The 17,596-nt window shown below is 55.9% G+C and overlaps 1 protein-coding gene across 2 annotated transcripts; it reads right to left on the bottom strand.

Annotated features, from left to right (window-relative positions):
* Positions 1 to 348: 348 nt before the first annotated feature.
* KCNN4 (potassium calcium-activated channel subfamily N member 4) lies at positions 349 to 11,950 on the bottom strand. 2 transcript variants are annotated; one of them, XM_090259798.1, is made up of 9 exons: positions 11,612 to 11,950; positions 8,634 to 8,729; positions 7,047 to 7,474; positions 5,222 to 5,357; positions 2,946 to 3,056; positions 2,711 to 2,829; positions 2,307 to 2,376; positions 914 to 1,081; positions 349 to 651 (listed from the first exon to the last, which is right to left on the bottom strand). In XM_090259798.1, exons 1-8 carry the CDS (start codon positions 11,768 to 11,770, stop codon positions 917 to 919), a joined length of 1,284 nt encoding a protein of 427 aa, XP_090115924.1. In that variant the 5' UTR covers positions 11,771 to 11,950; the 3' UTR covers positions 349 to 651; positions 914 to 916. The 2 variants fall into 2 exon arrangements, with proteins under 2 accessions (XP_090115924.1, XP_090115923.1); XM_090259797.1 differs by having other exon boundaries at positions 349 to 482; positions 11,612 to 11,949.
* Between the last annotated feature and the right edge of the window lie 5,646 nt (positions 11,951 to 17,596).

Below are 17,596 nucleotides of genomic sequence, written 5' to 3'. Positions count from 1 at the left end.
GCAACTCTAGAAAAATGGAGTCCTCCTGCTCTCCCACCAGGGGGCGCCGCCACCTGCCTCGTCCCTGCTTCAGGCCTGGTTCCTTCGGCTCTGCCCACCAGTGGGCAACGGAGGCGCCCAGGATCATGGACTCGGGGCCACCAGTCCCTTCCTCCTCTGGGCCCCAGATGGCCCAGCCCCCAGGGACCCCCACTTCGAACTGAAAGCTGGTGGTCATCTGTGGCAGCACTGTGAGGATGTTTTGGTTGAGGATAGGTGGGGCAGTGGTGACCGTTCTCCCATTTGGGGCCCCAGGGGTGGGTCACAGCCTCCCTCCTTTAGCCGTTGTCCCCTCCAGCAGCTGAGGCAGCCCATCCCAAGGTGGGGCCCCTTGAGTCCTTGCATTTGAGGTGCTTTAATCATAGGGCTGGGTCAGGAGTAGAAACAAGAATGTCCTTGACCTCAATTCTGGGGAAAGTAGCCTGGCTCTTCCTCCATAGGTCCTGGGGAGACAAAGGGAGATGGATGGACAGGCAGGCCAGACACCAAAGGAGGAGCAAGGGAGGGGACACGGGAGTGGAGACAGACAGAAACCAGTGGGCAGACGAGGAAGGAAGAGTGTGCGTGTACCCGGCACCAAGAGATCATGGGCAGGCGAACATTCGGAAAGCGCTAGAGAACATGCCCAGGACAGGCAGGGAAAGAGAGAGAGAGAGAAATTCCAAGCAAACAGAGGGAGAGGATATTGAGGGTCAGCAAAGGGGAGAAAAAAACATCTGCTCCCTTCACTACCCATCCAGTCCAGAACTTGGGTCCTTTCCTCCCAACTCAGCCAGAGCGGAAAAAAAAGGTTGGCCTTGCTCCCAGGCCATCCCCCACCCCCTTCACCATGTCGGGTGTTGATGCTTTCCTGCCCAAGTGCCAGCCTCCTCACCAGCTATGTGGCCTCCTGGCTGGTTACTGGAAGCTGCCTCGGCCCCGTGACAGTGCTAAGCAGCTCGGTCAGGGTGTCCAGCTTCCCTGCCAGTGCGTCAATCCGCTTTTCCAGGGCATGGTGTGAGCTGCTCAGACCCAACTGCAAGTCACACAGGATCATGTGCATCTGGGCAGAGAGAGGGTCGGAGGTGTGAGGGGGCTGGGGTACGCCCTCTGTCCCGTGGAGAAGGCAGTGGATCCACCATTGAGTAAATCATTACAGGTCCTCGAGGACCATCCTCAATCATAACAGTTAGCAATTATTGACCCCCTAACACACGCCAGCTGCTTGGCCAGGTGCTTTCCATGTGTGGTTTGAAGTCCCAAAAGCCATGGGGAATGAGAATCCTGTTTGCTACATTTATAGCCAAGGAAACTGAGGCCTGGAGCAGTTAATGGACACACCCAAGGAAGCACCTAGAATAAGGCCTAGCATGTAGTAGGTAACTCACTAAATAATCTGTGGAATTGGTGAATGCCTGGCTTCAAAATCCACATAGCCCTTTCCCTCCTCCAGCCAGGATTCACAGCTTCATTCTTGGGTGTGTGAGCTTTCTGTGAGAATTCTTTAATTCTGTGTCTTATGATTCAATAATCCTAGGAAGTTAGCACCTGTCAATTCTGGTAGGTCTGGGCCGTCAGCTCACTGAGCGGTGCATTGTGGAGGTCTGTATCTGTGACTTTGTTTACCCTGGCATTGATGCCAAGGGCCATTGTTTGAATTGTCACGGACTAATGAGAAAAAGCAAAGGCCACCGGATAAGCAAAAGATGCTATGGTCTAAGCCAAGGGGTGTGACGTCACTGTCCCTGAGCACTGGTGGGATCAAGTGGTCCCGGCAGGAGGTAGGCAAGCTGAGCCGCTTGGCCAGGCCAGTGAAGCACCTGCGGCCCTGGGCGACCCCTTCACAAGAGCAGCAGAGATTGAGTTTTATTGAAACAATCTCATCCTTCCCCACATCAGTGTTGTTAATTTGCATTTTATGGGTTTTACCATGTGTGTTTGGGCTTGGTTTGTAAATTTGCTTTGGTTTTATTATTGTATAAGAGTCAGAGTTGGAAGGAATTTTATATCCGTCTATATGTAAGTGACCTGACAATAAAAAATAATTTAAAACCAAACACTGGAGTTCTTTGTGCAATTTTTTTTTTTTAAGTTTAAAAAGGATCTCTCTGTACCGTACATGAGTTTAAGAAACTCAGTATTGCTTCATTCATTCATTCAACCACAGACCTTTATTGAATACCTGTGAGTGCCAGGCCCTGGCCAGTGTTCCCCATTCCAGGGCCAGATCCCCTGCCCGCAGCCCCAGCCTCCCTCTTCCCCAGACCCGCTCCCACGGATCCTGGTACCTTGGAGATGTCCACCATGGAGTTTACTTGTTCCCGGAGCTTTCGGTGTTTCAGCCGCACCTGCCGGAACCTGTGGGAAGAAGGAGGCGGTCAGTTGTCCTATAAGCCTGATCCCCAGATGTGGCCCTAGCTCGGAGGAGGGGTGAGGGCAGGAAAGACTCCTGTACTCACAGTACAAAGAGGAAAAGTTGTCAGAGAGCTGAGGGGCAGGGCCTGCACCCACAAGCCCACCTCCCAGGCCCACAGACACCCTGAGACACGCAAAATCGACCACCACAGACACAGAGTCACTGTGAGGTCCAGGCGGACATCTGTTCAGTCACACGTGGGTGTGCGTGCAGGGAGGAGATGGGAACACGGGTGTACGTGGGTGCACGCTCGCACACACACAGAGCAGCCCTCACGTGTTGATGGCGGCCAGCAGCCTGCGCTGGTGCCTGCGGGCATTTCCAGGGTCCTTCCTGCGTGTGTGTTTGTAGAACATCCAGGCCTCCTGTAGCACTCGGGCAGCTGACTCCTTCATCTGGGTGGGGGTGGGGGGTGGTGGTGGCACAGTGTCAGTGCAGGCTCTGGGAAGGGGAGCTGGGGGCCCGGACTCCCAGGCCTGAGGGGGGGATGGCAGGGGGTGGCAGTCCTCACCTCTTTGGCATACTGGATGTCCATCATGAAGTTGTGCACGTGCTTCTCTGCCTTATTAAACTCCAGCTTCCGAGCCACCACGGCCACCAGCAGGGCCGTGCAGCAGACGCCCTGTGGGCATGGCATGCACCGTGGCACAGGGCTGTGGGGCTCTGTGGCCCGCCCCGTGCCACCAACTCTCTCCTAGAACCTTCTCAACAGCCACAGAAGGCAGGCCTGACCACCCCTGGTTGACAGATAAGCAAACAGCTCAAAGGGGTGCGGCAAGGATCAGAAATTGCATGTCTGAGACCATATTTACACCATCAGAGTGTGCTCTCTCATTAAGGCTGTGATTGGAGGAGGAGAGGAGGGCTGGTGTGGGTGAGAGGCAGACCCCAGGCCCCTGCAGGGCCCCTTCCTCCCTGCTGCTCACACCCAGTTGGCCATCTGGTCACCGAGTGTCCCTCACCCTCCTCCCACGCCCACAGCCTCTGCCCAGCTCTGGCCCTGCCTGCCTCTTGGATGATCTCCAGCCTTCCACGCACCATGCCCTGACCCTGGGGAGATCTGACCCCAGTTGTGACCCTGCCCCCCACCTCCTGCTCTTCCAGCTTCCCACAGCCCCAGACTTCTGAGCCTGGTTTTCAAGGCCTCCCAAGATCCTGGCCTCTCCCTCCTCGGCCCAGCCTCCCTCCCAGACAACGCAGCCTCGGCCTCAAATGGTCTCCCTGCCTGAGCACCTGGTCTGAACACTCATATTTCTCCCTTCCCTTTCCCAAGGCCTCTGATCCTGCAAGGCCCCATCAGACCGCCACTGCTCCATGGCACCGGGGCACTCTTCCTTAAGGTGGAAGGAACTCTCTTCTGAAGCTTCCCCAATGCCATGTGTTTCAGCTCTTGACCACTCAGAAGAATTTATTGGCTACAAACACTAGCTCTGGGACCGCTTGGCTTCCAAACCCAGCTTTGAGCAAATTATTGAAACTCCGAGCACCTCAGTTTCTCTGTAAAATGTCCTCACGGCAGCGCCCTGTGGATTGTATAATTTCACACCTGGGACGTGTTTAGAACAGAGACTGGCACACAGTGTGTGCTCGGTAGTTCTACTGCCATGGCACCAGGGAAGCTCTTGGCCAGGGGTGGGCTGTGAACCGAAGTCGATCACCTATCTCTAGGTTTCAGCTTCTCCTTTTGTTAAATGAGGAGGGAGTCTCATCACCTCTTCCCTTGTCACAGATATCACTCTGTGTGTGTGTGTGACATTTCCCTGCCACCCCACCTATCACCTGTGGGCCCAAGGCTTGGGGATTCAACATGTCCTTCCTGGGACACCATCAGGGCTGGAGACTAGTGGCCTGAGACCCTGAAGGTAAGGGGAGCCAGATCTCTTGGGGAGGTGAAGGCCAAGGCATTGGGTGCTGGGTCCTGGAGGGAGATAAGGGTTGCATGGGGAGAACTGGATGCCTGGGTCTATGAAGGGGAAGAGGTGAATGTCTGGATTCAGGAGGAGGCCAGCTCTGAGCAGGAGGCGTTATCTGGGGCTGGGGAGCCCCTGCCTCATCCTTGAGGGCACAGGAGCTGGGGTGACGGTGGCAGATGCCTGGGACCAGTTACAATAACAGCCTCTCCAGCCCCACCCTATTTACTGAGCATTTCTTATGTGCTGGGCCCTGTCTGAGACCCTTTGCATGTGTGAACTCATTGAATCTTCTCAGGAACCCCATGAAGAGTTCACTAGTATAAGTAACCCATTTTATAGATGAGGAAACTGAGGGTCAGAGAGATTATATGGCTTGCTTCCAGCTAGGAAGTGCCAGAAGCTGGATGTGTACCCAGGCAGCCTGGCCCCACAGCTATGCTCTTCATGATTAGACTCTATAGCCTTGATGGAGTCTGGAGACTGGATTCCTAGGTCTTAGCCCTGGGAAACAGTGCCTGAGCCCTAGATGATTGGGAGGTAAGGGGGTGGGGCAGGATGCCTGAGACCTGATGGGGGTTCCTGGACTCTGGAAGGATATGAGGCTGGGAAGTCAGGGGCTTTGTGTCCCTAAGGAGGATGAGGGCTGAGGTCTTAGGTTCTGGAGAGAGCAAGGACTTTGGGGATGGATTCCTGGGTTTTAATAGGAAATGGGATTGGGGGTCTGTGTCCTGGAGAGGGACTGGGGCTGTGAGAGACCAGAAACCCAAGTTTGTGGAAGGTGTCCCTGATTGCCTGTGTTGGCTCCATGGCTCCCTGGGGTCAGGGGAGGACCAGCTTGGAATAGGGGCAGGATCCCTGAGGTGGCTGTACTCACCATGACTCCAGTGCAGAGGCAGACAATCTTGCCCCACGTGGTGCCCGGCACCACATCCCCATAGCCGATGGTCAGGAAGGTGATGGGGATCAGCCACAGAGTGTCTGAAAGGTGTCCGGTGGCATTAACAGCCTGCCTGTGGGGAAGGATGAGTTAGTCCTGAAACCCCACTCCTGGGGTTCCCACAGTACCTGACACCCTCCTTCCTAAAACATACCCACAGTCCCAGGAAGCACCCAGAAAAAAAGCCAGTAAGTTCCGGACTTTGGAGAGCCTGCCTGGCCTCCTCTCTGCTGAGAGAGCTGGGCTCGATGCTCAGCCACTCTGGGCTGTGGGACTTGAACCTGGGGCAGCCAGTTCCAACACCTGCTTGGCTTCAGTGAGGCCACCAAGGCTGCTGCATTCATGTGGGTGAGGGGTTGACAGGGGGCAGAATTTGAGCCTGGAAGTCCACGTGTCAGACAGACCCTGGCAGGGGGTTGCACCCACCCAAATGGGAGCTTTTTTCTTCTTCTAAGTTCCACAAAGACTCTGCCTGGCCCAGAGATGACCCCATCAGGACTAAAAAGATGACCCTATCTGCACTTGCACCTCACTTCATAGAAAGGGATATTTTGGTCCATCCGTGGAAGGGATGGAAAATTGGGACTTGCCCAGCTTTGGCCCACAGACCCCTCTTGCATCAGCCAGCAGAGAAAACTTCCATCCACGATGGTCCTAGATACACTAAACTACGTCTGGACGTGGGGCTGAATCTGCCGTGTTAACGAGCCCCGCCCCCCTCATTCCAAAGTACAGTCAAGTGTGGAGACTTCTGCCTTGGGACTTAGAAACGCGACTCCCTCCCCACCCTCCCATTTTTCAGATAAGAAACATGGTGGCGAGACCATTCAGACCCTGATCCTGACTGATTTCCCAACTGGGAAAACTGAGGTCCTGCGAGGTAAAGAGATTTAACATTATGAAAGATTAGAATTGCCAGGGAGACTCTTAGAGACAGTGAAATTTGTAAAATTGACCCACTTTACAGATGAGAAAATGGGCTCAGGAAGGAGAGATCTAAAGCCAGTCTTCTCCCTCTCCACCTCCCCTCAAGAATCCTTTGCCAGGTTCGCTAAGCCAGGGGCTCTTGAACTTGAGTGGGCATCAGAATCACCTGTTAGGACAAATTGCTTGGCCCCACCCGTCAGAGTTTTAAATTGGGTAGGGGTGGATGGGGCCTGAGAATCTGGGTTTGCAACATGTTCTCAGGTGATGCTTTGAGAACCATGGGCTAAAGTTACCCCCAATTTCTTTATTTGTGTGTGTTTGTGTGTGTGTGAGAGAGAGAGAGAGAGAGAGAGAGAGAGAGAGAGAGAGAGAGAGAGAGAGAGAGAGAGAGACTGAGGCCCTGCAAGGGACAGGCCCAGCATGAGGTTACAGATGTGCATCAGGCAGCCTGGCATCGGTTACCAGTTCCCTGAAGGGAATTCTCTTCCAGAACGACCCCCAAACACCCCGTGCGGGCATCACGGTGAGCAGCTACAGTGCTTCTGTGCTAATTCCTCCAAGGCAGATGCAAGGCTTGGCCAGGCCCCAGGGCCTGGGCTTCAAGATAGAACAGATAGATACCTGGAAACCTGAAGCAGGAAGGGACGGGCTTCCTAGGGTCTGTGTGTGGCCGGGGAGGCTGGAGGCTGCAGGTGGAGGAAGGGCTGGGGCTGGCCCGGACAAGTGTGGACGGCCTGCCTTCTCCTCTGCGTGGCACCCCGCCGCTGCTGGAAGCGGCTTCCCCAAACGCTCCTAGTACCGCCGCCCCGCCCGCCCCATCCCCGGGCACCCTCACCTCTCGGCCACCGACAGCACCCAGGCGGTGGTGACCCAGAGGCCCAGCGTGAGGCAGAGCAGCAGGCGGCCGGGGTGCGTGTTCATGTACAGCTTGGCCACGAACCAGTGGCGGAAGCGGACCTGGTTGAGGGCGCCGATGCTGCGGTAGGACGCGTTGAGCAGGACGCCGCTGCGCAGGAGCACGGCGCGCGGCACCAGGTAGAGGCGCAGCAGCATGGCCAGCGACAGCAGCGCCTCCCCCTGGCTCAGGAAGCCCGGCCAGGGCTGCGCCGCGATCGGCGCGGCCCCGGAGCCCGGCGTGCACGGCGGGCCCCGCACCGGCGCCGGGTGCAGCCCGCACACCGCCAGCTCCAGCACGACCTGCGCCGCCTGCCGCCCCGTCAGCGCCACGCGCCAGTCCCGGAGGCCGTTGTCAGTCATGAACAGCTGCGGGGAGGGCACAGAGCGGGAAGGGGGGCTGGGTCACACGAAGGTCAGGCGGCTGCTGCCAGCCTGCGCCTGGAGATAAGGGGGGCGCGCCCGCCGGGCCAGGGAAGGAGGCCGATAGCGCAGGGGCGTGGGCCTGAGGAGGGTGGGCACGGAGCAGGGCAGGACCCGGGGAAGACATCGCTCCCACTAATTCCCTCCCTCCTGGTGTCAGCCCATTTCCAGAACTTCCAGCCCAGGAACACGTAGGGACTGCCTAGTGTGCGCCCAGACCGTTCCAAGATCTGAGGTGAACAAGACAGAAACTCCTGCCTTCCTGGAGCTTATGTTCCACATCCATGAAGCTGTCCCCTGGCCCTGTTTCTGGGGTCACGCGTATAGTCATTGTGGTCGTCATACCATTAGCAACGACAACAGCCAATACTGACGGGCACTTTGCATGCACCGGCCACTGCTTCCATGTTGTGTTTCAGTGAATGTTCACAACAGACGAGATTGAAAGTATTATCTCCCTCATTTTAAAGGTGTGGGAATTGAGGCCCCGGTCTCTCGGGTGGGGAGTGACACAGCTGGGCAACAAACTCAGGACACTTAACTGCTCAAAGGGCTGCTGTGGATGATAATGGGCACTTTTCACTGAGCACCTCTTCCATACCAGGCACTGCAAGGGACATTGCTGCCCATGGCCAATAACCCCCACTTTATATGGGGGGAGAAGGAGGGAACAGGATTTGGGACAGGCAGCTGAATGTCCCAGTGAGAAAGGACACTGCTGGGGAGGGCTCCCAGGTCAGGGGGATAGTGGCACAGAGGTGCGGAGCTCAGGAGTGGGGAAGGCCCTGGGGACCCAGGATGAAGGACAGAGATCTGGGAGGCTGGGCCTGGAGTGAGGCTGCCTGGGGGCAGAGTGGACAGAGGCCTGGGGACAGAAACTCTCGGCATCCATGAGTGTGCAAGGGACGCCGGGGTTGCAGATGGAGGAAGGGTCTGGGCTGCTCCAGGAGGCTCTGTCGGTCCTCCTGGAGGATGTGGACGCATCTCAGGGCAGAGGAACCTCGTTACTCTGCCCAGGAGGAGGAGGAGGATGAAAAGTGTGAGCTGACAGGATGTGGTGGGGGCTGGGGGTGAAGGGAAGGGGTTGTGGCGAGGCTTGCCCTACCTGGACCTCTTTGGCATGAAAGGCCAAGATGAAGCAAAGGAGCAAGAAGGTGGAGATGCTGATGATGCACTTAACCAGGAATAGGTAGACTGCCCACTGTCGGGAGAGAGAGAAAAAGGGGTGAGACCCCAGGTCTCCACCCATCAGCCCCCTCTACCTTCCTCCCAAGCAGCCTTTCCTTCTCAATTCCCAGTTTCCTAGCCTCCTCTCCCCACAAACCCCAACCCCATTCCTCCTGAAGTTTCAGTTCTAGGGAAGTCTCAAAACCGTCATCTGGTCCCCATCCTTCCCAACTGGACAGCCCTGGCCCAGGTGCCAGTGCCCTCAGCTCTTCTCCTGGACCCAATCTCTTAGAGGAGAACTTGAAACTCACATTTCCTCTTCATCCCCATCCACTTCCCCATCAAAAATAGTTACCCAACAAAAAATTGTGTGTGTGTGTGCAGGTGTGTGCCTAGAAGCAGACACCTGGCCTCTAGGGAGTGCCCCTTCCCCTTCCCTTCCCTTCCCTTTCCTTCCCACCCAGCTAGTTCTGCCCTAGAAGCAACTTTATGTTCCACCCCATGCCCCAATTCCCAGGGAGCCTATCACTCAATCCCCAAGGAATGAATGACACCGTCCCCTGCCCTCGTACAGGGGGCCGAGTCCCTGAGAGGCCCCAGACCCAGCTCAGAGAAAGGCCCCTGAGCCCTGTGCCCTGCATCTCCCTTGTCCGCCCCCCACCTCCTGCCCTCTGTCCTGGCTCTAAGCCCAGGGCAGATCTGGCCGGAAGCACATGGTCTCCAGGAAACATGGAGGTTTTTTCCCTCTCTTTGTGTGGCAATAACTTGGAGGAATCTAGAATTCCTGAAAAAAAGGATTTAGTGGGGACCTGGACTGCTGGATTCCCTAAGAGGAATTGGGGGGCAGTATCCCTAACTGGGAAGCATTGTCAGGGGGAAGGAACCACCTGGGCTCCCACCTGTTTCTCCTAAGACACCTGTTTCTGCTAAGATGCTGCCAGCTCCCCTGTAGGGAGCAGGGCCTGCCTCTGTGTAGGGAAAGAGAGCCAGTTTCCTGCCCCAGGGGGCCTGCCCCCCCACCTGCTGAACAATGGTGCTGTTGTCCCCAGCCCTCCCCCACCCATTCATCCTCCTCTGGCACCCCATTCCTCATCTCTTTCTTTAGTTTGTCCCAAGCTCCACCCCACTAGACACAACCCCCCTCCCCACACTGTAGCCCACTTCTCCAGTGGTCATCTCTACATTTCCAGTTCTTGGACATGCCCCCACCTCCCTCTGACATCTCTGTCTTGCTCCCCTTTGCTCCTGAAGCTTGGCACCTGCCTCTCCTGCAGCCCCTCCCTGATGGTGAGCAGGTGTCTTGGTCCCTGCAGAATAAGTTCATTAGATTGAGATAGAGGTGGGGAGGGGACATGGCTCTTATCAAGGCAGCCATGGAAACGGGGCTGAGGAGGACCCCTGGAATCATGTATTTAACCCTCACCCCCAGTTTACAGATGGGAAAACTGAGGCCCAGAGAACTATAGCAGCTTCCCCAGAGTCCCACTGCTGGAGGCAGAAGCCTGGCAGGTGGAAAAGGAAAGGAAGAAACGAGAAGTGAGAATGTGGGGGGAGGGGTAGAAGTGACCCCCTTGTCCCTTCATATCTGCCAGGGCTCCCATGTCCTCACCTCCCCTGCTGGGAGGGGTGCTGGAGCGTGGGAGCAGCGGGTAGGCCCGGCCATGCTTCCTGTTGGCATGGGCTCCGGCTGCCGCACCCCCTCAGTGCTCGCTGTCCTCGCCTCGGCCTCCAGGCCAGAGGAAGCCAGCCTGCCCTGACCTTCCATGCGGCTCCTGCCCACTTGAGAGCTGCCTGCCTCCCTCACCCCCAAATCCCACGCCTGAGCCTCCATCCCCCAAGAATCCCCCCAACTCCGTCTTCAAATCACTGCCCCCCAACCAGCCCAGTTCCACATCCCTTACTTACTCCAGACTGGTCTCCAGCCCCTCCTTTCCTGTTGAGCAATTCTGTTCTGTCCTCGAGCCACTAATTCTGACCCATGTCTCCCATGTGCCCCCATCGCTGCCCTGACCAGGGCCGGAATGCGCTGGGAACCTGCTCAGACCTGTTCTGGCCCCACCTGTCCCTTCCCTTTCCATTCACTGTCCTCAAAGTCAGCTCCTTCCCCCAAAGATGCTCACAGCCTCCTCCCCAGGATGCCCTCCTGCCCTGGGACCCAGGAATTCAGGCTGCTACAAACCTGCTTGCCATTTTTTCCCAGATTAAGCAGCATATAGATTCTGGGGAAGTTGAGCTTCTTAATGCTATAGGTGGGACAGGGTGTGTGTGTGTGTGTGTGTGTGTGTGCGCGCATGCATTTCCACTCCCACCCCAGTCAGTTTCTTCTGGTCGCTACACTTTGGGCTGCGGTACTGGATAAACATTAGAGTTTAGATAAGGACCAAAGGGCCACCGCTCCTACTGGAACAAGTTAGTCTCTCTCCTCACTCGCTCTTCACTGAACCTAGGGTTACCGCTCCCCTAATCTGTTCTTGGGGGACTTGAGTATCTGATCAGCCGTGTCCCCCTGACTACAGGGGTCCCGCACCTCCAGCTATCTAATTGCAATACCTTTAAAGACTGAGACACTGAGACCCCCTCTTCCCTTCTTTTTGCAGAGGGGACCCCCAACATTTGCCTCCCTGGATCCCAGACTCTAGCTCCCAGCCCCTTACTCCCTCAGATTAGGAGTCCGGGCCCCAGCCCCTCCTCCCTCAGACCAGGCCCCCAGCCCCTCCTTTCTCAGACCAGGAGTCCCAGCTCCTCCTCCCTCGGACCCAGGAGTCCAGCTCCCAGCCCCTCCTCCCTCGGACCCAGGAGTCCAGCTCCCAGCCCCTCCTCCCTCGGACCCAGGAGTCCAGCCCCCAGCCCCTCCTCCCTCAGACCAGGAGTCCCAGCCCCCAGCCGCTTGTGGCCCAGGATACGGATTCCACTCACCGGGCACCCGCCGAACCACAGCATCTCCGCGTGCAGTACCATGAGCCCGATGCCAATTCCCGCCAGCGTCAGTGCCCAGCAGGCCAGCCACTTCTCCTGCTCCAGCAGGCGCTTTCGCCGCTGCAGGGCCCCCAGGGCAGGCACCAGCTCCCCGCCCATGGCCCACTGGGTCTTGGGGCTCAGCCAGCTTCCTGCCCAGGGTCCCCCACCTCGCAGCACGCAAAGGGCAGCCACTGTGGCTTGCAGGTCGTCAGCTTGCTCTGCTCAGTTGCTCTGGGGCTCTTGCTTTGAGGCACAGCGGAGCCTGTGCCCTCTGGGGGTGGTGACGGCTGGGCAGGGCAGGGAGGGGCTAGGGAGGCCCTTGGGCAGAGGGGAGGCTCTCCAACCTCCCTTCTCAGACTAAGGAGGGGCTGGGGTGTGTCTCGGGGCAGAGCAAGGAGGAAGCATGAATCCACGTGGATACAGACACACTGACACACAACAGTCACACAACTGTCCGCACTGTGTAACACATACCTACATTCAGCCACACCCGACACCACATGACACTCTCACACAGCACTGTCACGGACAACCTAATGCACGTCGGCACACAACACAGCCTACACCAAGTGACTCACAACTGCCAACAAGTTCTGAAACCCACAGCCACACCCAGACACCACACATTCGGTGTGACACACGCTGGGATCAGTGAGACAGGCAGCTCCCTGTGGCACACAGAGCCACCCAGATATTGTCCGCATGCAGGCACAAGTGTTGTGATCAACGGGCACAACATTGTGTGACACAAACAGCCACACTCAGACGCCACACACTGGATGAGGCCATACATAGCCACACAATCACAACAAATACCAAGTGTTCCACAAACACACAATTTGTATCAGTGTAGTGATGCCCCAACACCACGCACACATACCTGTGTAAACAATGCACTCCCAGAGTCCCAAGCATTACGTACTGTGGAATGATACCCGACAGGTGCATACACACAACATTTAGGGGTACACCCATGGCCGTTGCCAGTGACCCAGCACATGCAGAAATACACACGGACACACATGCTCAGAGAATGACTCACAGCACATACAGACTCACCCCGACATACGACATACCCCAGTACACAGTGCCATTCAAGTGTCCAATCAGACACAGGCATGGACCTACATCGTACCGAGATGCACACAGAAACCCAGACTGCACAGCCCGAAGTAAGACATTTTGGTGTATTGGGGTGCATGGCAGAGGACACAGCCCAGAATGGCGCCCCGGGGGACGGAGAGAGGGCTCAGTCCCCACAGACCCCATGCCCAAGTGCAGTGTGTGCAGAGGAAAATGTGCAGTATCACCTCTGACTGACAAGCCACATCCAAGCACCACATACACCAGCCACACACGGCCCGGCACTCCATATACTCCAACATGCATGGTCACACACATACAGTGGGCACAGAGAAATACACAAACACACAGCAACACAAAACACATCGACACACATTTCCCAACACCACCTGTGACACATACCACGTGTCACATGACACAGATGTGACCCCACGGACACAGCTGATACGCAGGCCTGCAACAACACCACACACAACACCAGAGGAAACCCTGCAGCGCAATGTGATACACAACCACACAAACAAACCCACTGCGAGTGTGAACACCCAGGCTGTGTTAGTTACCAGCAGGGAAAGGAGAGGCCCCCAATAAGGACACACACCTCAACATGAGACGTGGGGCCACATCACAGAATGATACACAGCTTCACACACACAACGCCCAGAAAGAGACACAACACACACTGACACACAGAGCAGCACGTGCAACGCAGAGTGACACCCAGTGTAGGGCGCGACCACACACAGCAGCACAGAAATGACACGTGGATCTGCACACTGCACATTTAGACACAGATCGAAAGCTTCCTACAGCAACACACAGGGACACACTGGTGTGGTGGAGACACAACATGCCTCACACAGCATCACATGCTGATCTCACGGCACAGCCGATGGTCCCAGGGACGCCACTCTTGGGGAAACACACAGACATAACCTCTGTGGACCTGCCCACCACAGGGAAATGAGACACACACAGACATGCCTGGCAACACACCAACACAACCCACACAGACACACCCGGAGACACCAAACTGCAGACACAGACACACCCAGTGACAAAAACACAACCCATGCCGGTGCCCCGCCCGTGGCACACACGGGGCTTCACTCAGAGTGCGACACTGCGGGAGACACACCCGGGCACACTCAGACACCACACGCGTGTCTGCTCAGAGAAACCGCTGCCACCGGCGGGCGCTCTGCAGGCTGAGGCCGGGCACCACTGCCGCCTGCCGCCATGGGGCCTGGCCCGGTCCCTTTGCGTCCGTCTCCCCTCCTTGTTCTTGGGGCCTCACCTGCCACTCCGCTCTTGGTCTCTCCAGCTCTGGAAACCTCTGGGTGTGTCTTTATCTCTGCCTCATTCTGTCTTTCTCTGTCTCTGTTCCTCTCCTTTTATGCCTTTGCTTCTCTCTGGCTCTTCTGTCTAAGTATCATTGACTCTCTCTGCCTGTTTGTTTCCACTTCTTTCCCTGGCTCTTCATCCCTCTGTCTCGCCTCTGCCTCTCTCAGCCTGGGTCTCTGTGTCTCCCTTAGCATCTCTGTCTTCATCTCTGGGCCCCTCTCTGGTTTTCTATCGTATTCTCTCTCCCTGTCACTCTTGGCCTCCACAGCCCTCTCTGTGTTTCCCGATGTCTGTGTCTCTGTGTTTCTGTCCCTGTATGTGCTCTTTTCTTCTCATTTTCTGTCTCTTGCTGACTCTAGGTCTCTCTCTGTCCCTGTCCGGGTCTCTGTTTCTCTCCCTGCCTCCAGGTCTCCCTTTGGGCCTCTCTGTCTCCGATTCTCTCTCACTCTCTCTGGGCCTCTCCATGCTGTCTCTACCTCAGTTTCTTTGTCCTGTTCACTGGTGCAGCTGGGGACAGCCTTGCTTTTTCCAGGTCCACCCAGCCCCACTTAGGAGCCATGGGCCAGAGACGCAGAGACTGAGGTCACCTGGGTCAGAGGCCATGGACAGAGACCGCCCACACCGGCCCCTCCACAGCAGCGTCTCAGTGCGGGCACCAGAGAGAACTGACCCCGCGGAGAGGCACCCAGGGGGACCCTACTGGTGCAGCCAGAGGACAGGGAGAGAGCAAGACAGACAGAATGAGAAGGAGGGGAGGGAGGGGATGGAGGGAAGAAAGGAGAATGAATTTTAAAAAAATCAGAGATGGAGGAAGAAGATGCCCAGCGGTAAAGAAAAGCAGACGCCAGAATCAAGACATGGATGTTGTTGCAGAGAGAGGTTCTGTCTTCAAACAAACCATGAGACTAAAAGAGGGAAAAGGAGCAAAGGCTGGCCATGGCAGATGCCAGGGCGGGCACAATGGGGACGCAGGGAGAAGGGCACCTGCCTCCAAACTGACGCTCCAGGCTCTGAGGGTCAGTTGGTGGGACACATGGCTTGAGCCAGATCCCTCCAGCCCAGGGAGGGGCTGAACTGGGTGGTGGGGGTGACTCAGGGCCCCAGAGCTTCCTGTGACTCAGCCTTGGTCTCAGTCCTGGAAGGGGGAGTGGAGGGGAAGAGGGGCCTCTGTGAAAGAGAGGGAGGAGGGACACCAGAAGACCTCTGTGCCGAGGCTGGCCCCTGGAAAAGGTGAGCGAGGGCCCCCCCGTGTGACGTTGAAGGGACCAGCAGACTGGGGGCCTGGACTCCTGGGCCCGAGGGAGCAGGGCGAGGGGCCCAGACACCTTATCCAGGAAGACTAGAGTAACTGACTCCAAAGTCCCTGGGACTTTTCCTTGGCGACGTCCCAGGGGCCCCACCTTCCTCCCAACCCCATCTCCGGGCCTGGAAAGGGCCCAGGTGCCTTGGGGCCCAGCCGGAAGGGGCCGAGGACAAAGGGTTGTTTAACTGCTCGGGGAGCGAAGAAGAGGGTGTCTCAGGCGGAAAGGTCACCCGTAGCGCAGGGCCGGTGCAGGGAAAGGCGGGGCTGAGCCGGGAGAAAGGCAACCTGAAAGTCGGGGGCCTGTGCAAACCCTCCGGGCCGTCTTGGGTTTAGACAGTGGGTAGCTTCAGGGCATCGGGCTACTGACACCTGGTGGTGGTCGTGGGGACTGCAGGCACTCTGCGGGCCCGGCCTGGTGGCCTGAGAGCCCGCTACTGCTCTAATACCAAAACAGGAAAAATAAAAATAAAAAATCCCTTGCTCTCCTGGAGCTCCCAGGCTAAAAAAAGGCTCGTGGTTCCGTCGCTCTCCCTCTCTCTGGCTCTGTGAGTCTTTGCTTCTTTCTGTGTCTCTCCCTGGCCTTACTTCCTAGTGTTTGTCTCCTGGTCTTTGCCTCCAAGTGCGTATCTTTTTCTTTTCTCCTTTTTCCTTCTCTCTGTTTTTTGCTTATTTTCTCCTTTGTATCTTTGTGTTCCCCACCAATAAAAAATGATGTGTATTATTATGTTAAATTATATATCATAATTACATAATATTATTAATATATGTCAAGCTGGGAGTCTGGAGACCTTGGTTCAAGCCGTGACATGGCCACTGACTTTCTTTTTGTGTGGGACACACATTCTGGTTTAGAGACAGACGTTAGTGCATGTGTAGCTCTACTATTCCTAGCTGGGTGTCTTATGAGACCTGTAAAATGGGGATGACAATACTATGTCACAAGGATGCTTGAGGGTTAGGTGAGATGGAATATCTGGAGCCCTTATCACAGGACCTGGCGTATGTCGGCACTTGTGGTACATTGTCACCCCGCTCTGTCTGGCATGTGGCTGCTTTGTTCTCTTAGAACTCTAGGGCCGCCATGCTGCAAGGAAGCCCAAGCGAGGCATGTGCAGGGGCCGTGCAGAGAAGAGTCAGGGCACCCAGCCCAAAGCCCGAGTCCAACCCCACTGAATGCAGCTGCATGAGTGACCTCTGCAGAGACCAGTAGACGTGCCTTGTTAACCCTCAGCATCATGAGAAAAAATACACTTTTTGCGTTAAGACACTGAATTTTGAAGCGGTTTGTTACACAGCAAATATTATACTCTCCAGCTCACTTTTACGTTTGAAGTTTCCCATAATGTAAGTATATATATGAATATGTATGTGAATAGGTAATGGAATAGATCACAGAAATTGAACCTTATAAATTGCAGCTAGTATCATTTGCTTCTTTTTGTCTCTGAGTCTTTCTTGTCTCTTTCATTCACAGGTAGCTTTTAATGTTTTCTCAGCCCTCGTTCTGTTTTTCTGTCTGTCTGTCTCCTCCAACTGTGCCAAAACCCCACCTGCCACTGTCCCCTCCATTTACGCTGCTCCACCACATGGACATTCTTGGGGTCTTCGAACATGCCAAGCTCTTTCCTGCCTCAGGGTCTGGCACCCGCTTTTCCCTCATCTAAATGCCTTTTACCTCCAATCCCCTCATGAATTACTCCCTCACTTTATCCAGTTCTCTGCTCAATATTGTCTCCTCCTTGATCATTTCTTCAAAAATGGTCCTCTCTGGCACCATAGACAATCTAGATGACCTTGTTATCTTGTTTTTCTAGTTGATGAGGACGGGGATCTTACCATCCCCGTGTTCAGGGCTCTGCCTGCACCTGGGAGAGGCTCAACGGATGTGTGGTGGAAGAGTGCTCTTGTTCGATGGCACTGACAGGCTCTCCTCCACCCCACCCTCTCACCCTGCTCCACACCGCCCTGAGGTGGGAGGATGGCATTTCCTCATTTCCCCTGTCATTTGTGCCCCCAGTGGTTGAGTTGCTGTCTGTGGTTCTGAGACCCAGTGTTACGGATCTGTCCTTGGTGCTGACTTGGGCTCTCACTTCTGTTGAGCTGGGGAGGGCAGACGAATCTGGGGAAAGGGGCAAGGTGATGTATGATCCTGGCATGTATCGTATGAATCACTGAGAGAAGGCAGACATCTGAATTCTGAAGGGAGGCAGTGC

The sequence above is a fragment of the Furipterus horrens genome, unplaced genomic scaffold (genome assembly GCF_987537825.1).
Source record: "Furipterus horrens unplaced genomic scaffold, mFurHor1.1.pri manual_scaffold_13, whole genome shotgun sequence".
Lineage (NCBI taxonomy): Eukaryota > Metazoa > Chordata > Mammalia > Chiroptera > Furipteridae > Furipterus > Furipterus horrens.
This window is presented reverse-complemented; position numbering and strand designations above follow the sequence as displayed.

Bases quoted from the DNA above. Each gene is read 5' to 3' on its own strand.
- KCNN4 (XM_090259798.1), bottom strand. From the start codon at position 11,770: ATGGGCGGGGAGCTGGTGCCTGCCCTGGGGGCCCTGCAGCGGCGAAAG. The intron at 7,475-8,633 runs GTAGGGCAAGCC...CCCTCCCCGCAG, and splicing joins TTCATGCCAAAGAGGTCCAG to CTGTTCATGACTGACAACGG. The intron at 3,057-5,221 runs GTGAGTACAGCC...CCATGCCCACAG, and splicing joins GCCTCTGCACTGGAGTCATG to GGCGTCTGCTGCACGGCCCT.